Source organism: Corvus hawaiiensis, chromosome 3 (assembly GCF_020740725.1).
Source record: "Corvus hawaiiensis isolate bCorHaw1 chromosome 3, bCorHaw1.pri.cur, whole genome shotgun sequence".
Classification (NCBI taxonomy): Eukaryota; Metazoa; Chordata; class Aves; order Passeriformes; family Corvidae; genus Corvus; species Corvus hawaiiensis.
In genome coordinates this window covers 74,429,177-74,438,774 of record NC_063215.1, presented here as the reverse complement: position 1 = coordinate 74,438,774, position 9,598 = coordinate 74,429,177, and the positions used below count along the sequence as shown (strand labels likewise).

General features: G+C 43.4%; 1 protein-coding gene across 2 annotated transcripts in view; it reads left to right on the top strand.

Annotated features, from left to right (window-relative positions):
• The first annotated feature begins 226 nt into the window (after positions 1 to 226).
• DISC1 (DISC1 scaffold protein) overlaps positions 227 to 9,598 on the top strand; it is a 193,955-nt gene continuing 184,583 nt past the window's right edge. For both annotated transcript variants that reach the window (XR_007202537.1, XM_048298528.1), the window contains exon 1: positions 227 to 324. Coding sequence is in view for 1 of the 2 variants with exons in the window: in XM_048298528.1 (XP_048154485.1) it covers positions 249 to 324 (76 nt within the window). In the remaining variant the exon portion in view is untranslated. The remainder of the gene's footprint in view (positions 325 to 9,598) is intronic.

Below are 9,598 nucleotides of genomic sequence, written 5' to 3'. Positions count from 1 at the left end.
AAGAGCCTAGACAGCCTGCGAGCACCGCGCGGGCGGGATCCCGGAGGACCCTTGTTCCCTGGGGCGGTGCGTGCGCCCAGCCCCGGCCGCACCGCTCCCTCCGCCGCCCGCACCCCACCATACTCCGGAGCCGGTCCCGCCCGCCGCCCTCTCCTTCCCCAGGGCGGCGGAGCTGCCTCGGGCCCGCCCCCGGCGGGGAGTGGCCGGGGCCAGGGCCGCTTTCCGCCCGGTGCGGGCCGGGGGCCGGGATGTGGCGGCCGCAGCCCCGGCCGGGCGGTACCGACAGGCGGCGCCGCGGCGGCGGGGGGGACGCGGCGGGCCCAGGTGAGCGGGGGCCGGGGCACCGCGGGTGCTGCGGGGGAGGAAGCGGGGCCGCGGGGGTGCCCGCCCGGAGAGCTCCACAGGGGGAGCCCCTGACCGCGCGGGGGGCGCGGGGCACCCCGGCCGGCGCCGGCAGCGCTGCTCCCCGCTGGAGGGGCCGGGTGGCTCGGCTGGATGCTGCCCTCGGGCTGGGCTGGGAGCGTCGGCAGCTCCTGAGAGTCGTGTTGAGTATGGGGAGAACGTAGGGGTGGGGTTTTTTTTTCGGTCAAAAAATATTGATATTTCATTGCACAGTCCGAAAGTTTTAGGAGTTTTTTGGTCTTTTTTTTCTTTCTTTTTTTTTTTTTTTTTTTTTTTAAGTTCCCGGTGATGTTGGCATTTGTTTCGCAGTTAACGCAGTCTACGGAACGGTGTTGCACTTTGAATTAAAGTAGCTACCATTTTTTTTAACTCAAAAGATAAGATACTTTGATTTCACTTCAGCCAGTGTGAGCGCAGTTATGTTGATACAAAGGTGTATAGTTTATTTGTTTATTTTTTGAATAACCAACTGCAAAGAGGGAAGTAATGGTGCTCTTAGGAAAGTCACCCAGTCTCTAGTCCTGGCTTAAGGAAGAAAAAGAAAACTGCCTTCTCAGCGGGCACTCTGTGTGAATATGTTTTATACATAACTGAATTTTATAAGACCATGACCTCTGATGGGGATGAACTGCTCTCCTCTTCTCTCAGAGCAGCAGCAATCAGCTGGTTTGAACTAGGGCTGCCCTCCTTACCAACACTGGTGCTGGCAAAAGGCTGGAGCCATGGGGAAATTCTGGAAAAAAACACCTTTCCCAGGACAACTGGGAAAGAAAGGTATATTTCTCACTAGGTATGTCTGCTGTCTTTTGGGTTGTTTGGGATACGTGGTTCTCCTAGCCCCATGAGTCCACCAAGACTTTATTCAAACACTTCAGTTGTCCTTGCCAACAGTTTAATAGAAAACAGCTCATTCCTGTTGTGGTAATCCACACAAATCTTTGTGTACAAGTGCTTGAGTAACTTCTTGCTCTGCTTTTGAATAGCAATTTAGAAGTTCTGCAGTGAAGTGCTTTTATAATAAAGGCTTCCACAAAGTATGCTGCAGAAGGTATACCAGCAAGTGCTGCTGCTAATTAGAAGTAATGACAGTTTTCAAAGAAGTAAGTGAAGTCCCCTGGGATGCATTATCTCTGGTTTTGCCCCTTCCTGTTGGTTCATTTACTTGCTAATTTGCTATTTGCCTTACAGTAACTCTTGAAAATGGGAGAAGTTCTACTTTATTAAAACTTTTCTTGGTGTTAAAATACTAAAGTCCCTTTAATGGTGATGTATAGGTATTCCCCCATTTCATTGCTGAAGTTGAAATTGTTGTGGTTCATTCTGGGAAGGCATTGACCGTGGTTTTCCAGTTGAAGCTACGGTACATTTTTTACTATTCATAGGGCTTCTAGGCCCTTATGAAACTGGAAAGTAGGGGTGTTTAAAACAAATATTTGATTTAAATGAAAAAAAGGCTGAGTTTAGAGATTTGTGGTTACTTAAAATATTTGGATCATGGCAAATTGAAGGAATGTACAAGAACCACCAAATGCTTATGTGCACTGTTTTGTACACTTGAGATAAGGACCATATCCAATATGTCTTTTTTTCTTCCCAGTCTATGATGCTATCAGAGTTATTAATTTTCTATATAGCTCTCTTTGAGATTGGGCACTGAAAGTGGCACGTTCTCATATATTACACTGATGATTACAGTGCAGCAGCACTCTAAAAAACAGTCAGAGGCAAGTATTGTATAACCACTGGCTTCCTCCCTCTTTAAATTTAGATAAATCATCCTTTGTTCTCTTCAGTAAAGTGAAGTCAAAACTTTGGGCCTAAGCTGCTGCTGGTGGAATTGTAGTGGGTCCGTGTAAGAAAAGAAGATTTATTAGCACCAGGAGAAATTAATTGTGATGAACAGGAGGACAGAAAGCACTGCAAACAATGTTTTGTACTGACAAAAGCGAAAACCCTAAAGGTTAATTCTGACTTTGTTCACAAATTAGGCACACTCGGTTAGGCTTTTTTTGCCCGCCATAGCTTGAGCCCTTGACAGCTACTGAACCAGATGACCTTTCAAGTGCAATTTACTCGAGTGTGTGACGCCTCATGAGTGCTCCTCGGGAGTTATGATTTATTCTTTTCCCATTTTAGCATTGTGTTTCTTTGAGCAAAGCCCTCTTTCTAATTGAGCAGGGGCAGTCTGTGACCTTTCTGGTTTTGGCCATAATGCATATTAACGGCTCCTGTGGAAAGGGGTTTTCCTGTCTCCTTTGGAGTATTGCCTCCAAGGTGAACGGGAAGGGACCTGTGGAGTTGCCATAGTGATTTCCAAGTTCATCCTTAGCATCTTCTGTCTCTTTCCAGAAAGCAGCCCTTTCATGCTGTGTCACTTAGATTAGGATTGAACCCAGGGTATGTTGTAATACTATTCAATATTCGTGAAGGAAGACTGCTGCAAAACCCTTATGTATTCGGAATGAATGCGCCCTTTGTAAACCAGCAGTCACACGAGGAAAAACTTGGCCCTCTGGCACTGAACAAAGGCTGCTGTTCCCATTTTAAGCGTGGTAGTATCCTTATTTGAAGGTGTTTCCTTAATTCTGTGTAGTGTTAACTATTTAACTCTCCATGTAATTTTCTTTTTTCTTCTCCTTTAGCATATAGGTGTGGATTCCATTAACAGCTCACCTGAAAAATGCTTTCAAGGAGAAATATTTTTTTGTCAAGCCTGCTAGCTACTGCTGCTGTGGAAGCTGAGATCCACTATGGGCGTACTTTGTTTGCTAAACATGTTTTCTCTATGGAAATTGAATTAGCTATTGACATAGAGTTACTTCCCTATTTATTGATGCTGAGAATGTGAAGTGGCTTAATGAGTAATCTGAAGTCTGCAGGCAGAGGAGTGAGATCATGTGCTTGCCTCAAGTAGGGTTTCTTTGTTTGGTATGATTCCTTTGGGACTTGCAGAATTTGGATTCTGCCTCCCCTTTGTATGTACTGCAAAATGCTGCTTGCTGTGTTTCAGACCCTCCTTCATCTCACAGCCAAGCTTCCTTCCAGAACACCTCTTATTATCTCTGTGTGATATATTTCTAATTGGGACCCAGCTGTTTAATGAGTGTGATCAATGGCACTTTCTGATTTTTCTCACCCCCTCCTCCCTTCCTCTCTTGCTGCTTTACAAATAGGTGTGTTAGTCGTGTCACCCCTGTGTCAGGGTAAATTGTCTTGTTACTCTGCTCTTTTTTGCCCTCTGTCACTCTGTTTGGTCATAACAGTGACAAGTGTAAAAACCCCCAACCAAATTAGATTTTACCTTGAATAGTAAATATTTACTATGTAAACAGCTGTGTACTCAGAATAAAGGATGGAAAGTGGAAAATACATTTTCTTAGTAGTGCTTAGCTAGCTCCTTTAGTTTTAAGGTTGTATGCACTGCCTGTGTTTATGGATTGAATGAAAGAGCAACCGTGTCAGAACTACAACTGAACAGAAATTTGTTAAACACGCTGTACGTATCCTTAGATTATAAAATCTCTTTGGGAAAGAGCTGTGTGGGAAAAGTGGCTCCTTGAAATTAAGAGCCGAATGGATGTGGTGTATGTGAACTTTCCCTGTTCTCTGCAATGGCTGAAGAGTTGGTTGTTTGGAGGGGTTTAATGTGCTCTTGTTGAAAGTCTTGCTTTGCTGGGCCGAGAGGTCAGCCGGGCAGGAAACCATTACAGAGGAAAATCTCTAAGTAGGGAGATTTTAAGGCAGCCTGTGGAGTGAAAAGTCAAGAGGCTGATAGTGAATATTCCAAAACGAAATAAAATCAAAGGGTTAGTATCTGTGGGAGAGGCAGGATCTGGGAGTTGATACCACTAGATTTTCTGAATTGTTTTGAAAGTCTCCAGGTCTGTGTAGTGAGGCATGTGGCATTGGTGTAGCTTTTCAAGACTGTGCTTAATGGTGAATAATAATACTAATGGAAAATTAGAATCTGATTATAGTGATGTTTTGAATGTGTCTGTAGGTAATGAAGTTTGTCAATGGCTTCACAACTTTATTGATTAATGGGGTGAGCACCATAGTCCCTAGCTCAGCTCATTCATCTGACAGCAATTTGAGTTTAAATCACCAGTCAGGCCTTTTGGTCTGAAAAATATGCTTTAAGCAATAAAGGAAACCGTTTTTAACATCTTTTTGTTTTGTTTTTGGGAAGCCATCAAGTCTCCAGAGAGCATGGGAAGGGGAAGAATAGGTTTTTTTTCATGATAGTAAACTGCTTTCTTGCTGTTTTACTGGGATACTTGAAGTATTTTGTTTCTGTTACGGTGGTAAGCATTCTTCCCACTGATGTAGCAGCTTAGTCTCATGGGTTATGATTCCTGCAGATATGCAGGCACTTGGAATGGTGCCGAGGGACACCACTTACAAGGCCAAATGCTTGTAGCCACAGACTTTTTCTTTACGTTACAGCTATCTAATTCTTGTGGTTGGTTGTTCCCCTTCCTCCACATGTAAATGTTTTACTTCAGGGAAACACCATGAGGTTCAAAGGAAGGAACATCCCTGAGCTTGTTCAGGGTGGTAAATTGAGGCAGCCTCAGTTCCATAAAATATCTGACTTTTTGTTGCAAGAGCTAGGCTGATCGTATCAACTTAATTTCCCCATATTGTTAGAGAGCGTGGCTTTGGGGACAAGAGCTTTCTGTTCTCTGATAGGATTTTGGACAAGGATGGTTACTGAGGCAGGAATGAGATTGAATTTCGTTGTGCTGTCTAAGTTTCAGGTGCTTCCTGTTGCTAATGGCCCGTGGAGATCCAGGTGATGGAGGGAAATGGGCAGCACAGCTGTTTGCTGGGGCTTGGCTTTTCCCATTTAATGAGTAGTGCATTAACCTGTCAGTATTTGCACTAATAGTTCAAGCTGAGCTCTGGCTGTGCTGCGTTCCCAGCTCTGCTCCTGAAGAGCCATAGGCACACCAGTCTCCACAGGATGTGACACACAGCTGCTGAGTTTGGTGATATTTTACCAAATGATGATAGTTGTTTTAGTTCGATTTCCTTACTGTTAACATCCTTTTGGTTGCTGTGTCTCTGATGGGAGTGATGTGGATAGGGTGCTAATATCTGTGCTTCAGCAGTGATGTGGAGTCTTGGGCATGAGGAACTCTTGGACACCTTGGATGGTCCCAAGCTATGCTGCCACTGCAGTGGGACGGCACTGTTTTAGCAGGGCACCATGCTGACACTTTGCTCCTGTCCTGCCAGAATCCTTGCAGTACGCTTTCATTTGCTCAGAGCAGTGAAAATCTTGCGGAGACTCTCACTGAAATTGTGTAAGAAGGGCCTGGTTACTGTTGCCTGGGGTGCAGTGCCAGAGCAGCCGATCCTCTGTGTGGTTTTGCTCCCAAGATAGTTAATAATCAACAGGTACTGTGTTTCCCTTTTCCTGGGGAGCCTGAACATGATCATAGTGAGACAGCTGCTGTAGTGTTCCCATGCTTGTGGTCTGCTGGGGACTTGTACAGACTTGGCTGTGAGAGAAGAGCTGCTCCAGTTAATGGTTTTCTCTGAGCAGTCCATCAGAACTAGATGTCTGCTTCCTATGAGAATGAAGACGGAGGAAAATCCAGGTTTGCCAGGGGGTCTCGAGTTGCTGTAAGATAAGAAAAGATCAGCTTCTGCTTCTTTTTTTTGTATGCAGTGAGCACTACTAGTAGTATATTAGTTCTTTTAGCTGATTGAGAATTTTCCTGCTACGGTGCCAGCTTTTGCCAATGACAGAATTTTCCATGGGATCATCTGTTCAAGGGTCAAGTTAGGATCCATTTCATGTTAACCGAGGAGATGCTTTCTGCCCACCTTGGGTATAGTTATGGTGTAGATTTTCAGGAGTAGATTTGTTACTGTCTTTTCCTGTGTGGGGTAGGACTGGGAGCTAAAAACCAGCATTGCTGTTCTGGGAAGAATAATCCATAAGACTTTTGATTGCCCTTTGTGAAACCTACCGGCTTGCCCTGTTGTTCTTCAAGGCCTTCTGTTTATCTTTTACAGTGCAGTTAGTAAGGTTTTCCATCTTTGGGTTAAGTAGGCAGTGTATACTCATGTCATTCACTTTCTGCATTAAATTAGTATTATTTTAAAATAATAACTTTGTTACAAGTAGCGAGCATGGTGTGTAGCAATTGTTTTGCTGTGTTTCTGGTGAGTTTGGTGTGGCACTGAATTTCTTGATGAGAGTCCAGACTTTTCTCCCGGATCTGGATGCACATGCACTTCTTGTGTTACTGCTTTGTGTGCTGCCATGCCCTAGTGAAACTCTGTGTGCTTTGCCTAGGCATGAAGTTGGAAGCCTAGGCATTAAGTGTGACCCTTGCAAGTCTAGGTTGGCTGTGGTTTTAATGCTGAGAGGCCAGAATGACTGTTCAGTGCAAGCCATGAGAAGTACATGGAGTCGCTGTCTTTCTTGCAGGTCTCTTGGGAGTAATTGTTCTACATGTTAGCTGTCTAAAAGTGATCTCTAATGGCTTGGAAATCATGATATAAAATATGAAAGGAGTTTTTAAAAGGAGGATTACAAGGCGGGGGCAAGCAGGGATAATATAATACAATACCAGGAGTAATAATGATCAAAATCAAACAGACCAGGTAAAGATGATGCAGAGGACATAAGGAATCCTGGGTAGCAGTTTGAGTACATATTTTGAGGACCAACATTGCTAAGTAGTGGAAGAAGAAAGAGACCTGCCCCAAAAATCCCTCAAATTTCTACCAAACCAAGAGAGAGAAGATAGAGAAGTGTTTGGAATTGTTTGCTGCTTAATTCAGTTATATATAACATCTAGATCTCTGGCAGAGTTGTGGCTGCCTGATACATCTGTGTGGCGAAGTATTCAGGCGTGACTTTTTACATGCTTATGTCATAATCAGACTTCATGGACTGGATAGGGTAGAGGCAGCATTCCCTGGGCAGAGGTGGTTTTCCTCCTTCCTTTGCTGGGAAATTCGTGTGAGAGGCAGGTTTTGCTGCAGCTGTTCAGACGTGATGTTAGATTTTTTTGTGTGTAATGCCCTTGGCACCATTTAAGGGATTATGTTTTTGAAAGGCAAGTGTCTTCAGAGAGTTGTAGTCTCACAGATGGCTCCATCTTGTCTTCCAGTTGGCAAGCAGCCTAGGAATAGGTATCAAAATAATTTTTAATATAGCAAAGAGAAATGCTTGCCAGTGTTTGTACAGGCAGTAAAAAAGCCTCAGTAATAAAGATTTTGTGAAATAACTGCAATAGATCAAAGTGACATTTAAGTGATGCTCATGAGCATCATTTAATCACCAGCTAACTACTAAAGGCTTGCTGCTGTGGAACAATTGGTGTTCCTGTGCTGTTATGCTCTGCTGTATCTGTCTTGCTTAAGGCCCTGACCCATCACCAAAGCTTGTAATTTCTCTCTGTGTGTGGATGATGGATGCTTAAATGCTGTTTGAGACCTTATTTATTTCTAGTATTGAACTATATTCTGAATTTTATTTATAGAAAGTCAGCTGTTTTCAGCTTCCAGAATGTGATTGAACTATTGTTTGCTAACTTCTTGTGACTCCTTTGTGGAGTTATAAATCAGAGAAGTTGCTTTCTTGCAAGGTTGGGTGCATCTCCACAGATGAAGCTCTTGAACTTTTGTCGTGGGTATCGTTAACTAGTGGAATACTGCAAATCCTGAGGCATGTATTTAAATCTTAGGGGTAGGTTAGGATAGTTTGGGTTTGAGGGAACCTCAGATGATCTCTGGTCCAATTCTCTGCTCAAAGCAGGACTGACTCTGGGGTTGTGTCAGGTTGCTCAGAGCTTTACCTTCTTGGGCCCTGAAAACTTCCAAGGACGTTACAAACTCTCTGCATAGCCTGCTTCACTTCTTGCCTGCCCTCAGGGTGAAAAAGTTTTTCTTTGTATCCAGTTGGAAGCTTTCCTGCTTTTAGTTATGCCCATCTCTTTCTTGTCTGTCCCTCTGCCCTGCTGTGTATGGATTGCTGTCATCCTCGCTATTGTTATGCAGCATCTTCAGAACATTGTTACTAGTAGAGGGTAATTAGAGGGTCATTTCTGACATCTTTAGAAGTCTTGGAGTAGCACACTTGCATTCTTTGATTTGCTTTCCTTCCTACAGCATAAAATAGCACTGTACTTAATGAAATTTACTGTTGCTGCAAATATGTCTTTATACCCAAAGAGGGCATTCTAACCTTAAAGATGTTCTTAGTTCTGCCTTCCTGGCTTTCTCTGGTGCAGAGTCCTTGCTTATGACTCAGACTTTCAGGTAATTTAAGACATTTCATATGTTTTTGTTCAGTGAAGCACTATGACACTTTTATTGTTCAGAAATGAAAATACACGTGTGTTCTGAGTATCTCTCACGGTTTTGTTGTCACGTCTTTGTTTTTGTAAGGCTAGTCATGCAATGTATTCCTGCTCACAGAGGGCTGGAGAGAGAGAGGATGCTTTCTAGGTTGTGGAACTTTTGCAAGTACATTCAAATTACTGTGAGTTTTCCTTTCTGCCTAGTCAGGAGAAAATTTAAAAGGTTTCCAGCAAAAAGGTGTGACCGGGTCACTCAGTAATTAAAGGAGCCTGTCAATTAGCTACTTATGTCTGGAGACTATCTTAGTGGATTTACTTGACACGGATATTTTATAAATCTGTTTTCCAGTCTCGGGTCTCAGACTTGTTTAGATTTGGAGTACAGAAATGTAGACAGGTGCAAGTCATTATAGACAAAAAGTCCTCTAAATATGATGCTTGTATTTGCTTCACACGTCTGGTGAAAATGTAAGTTAAACCTGAAGTTTACAGTAAAAATTCACCAGACAGAATAGCATTATTGCAGGATCTGCCTCAAGGGGACCTGCGACTCCTAAGGTTTAATAGCTTAGATAATATAAAGATAAAATTCTATCCAAGTGCTGCTTTTAAGTCTCCAACCTTTTCCATGAAGACAGGAGTTCTAAAGGTACAAAGCTTTAGGTGTATTCTGATAGTGAAAATACTGAGCTGTCTTTCAGGAGTCCTGTGTTAGTCCTTTGTTCTGTCTTGGGCATGCTTTGTGACTGGTGTAAGTTGAGTAGTTTCTCACATGGTCTGCTTCAACCACAAAGCAAATGCATCAGATTACTGCTGCACCTCAGAACTCATGAGATCAAATATCTCTGAAATTGCATCGCTTTCCTTGAAAG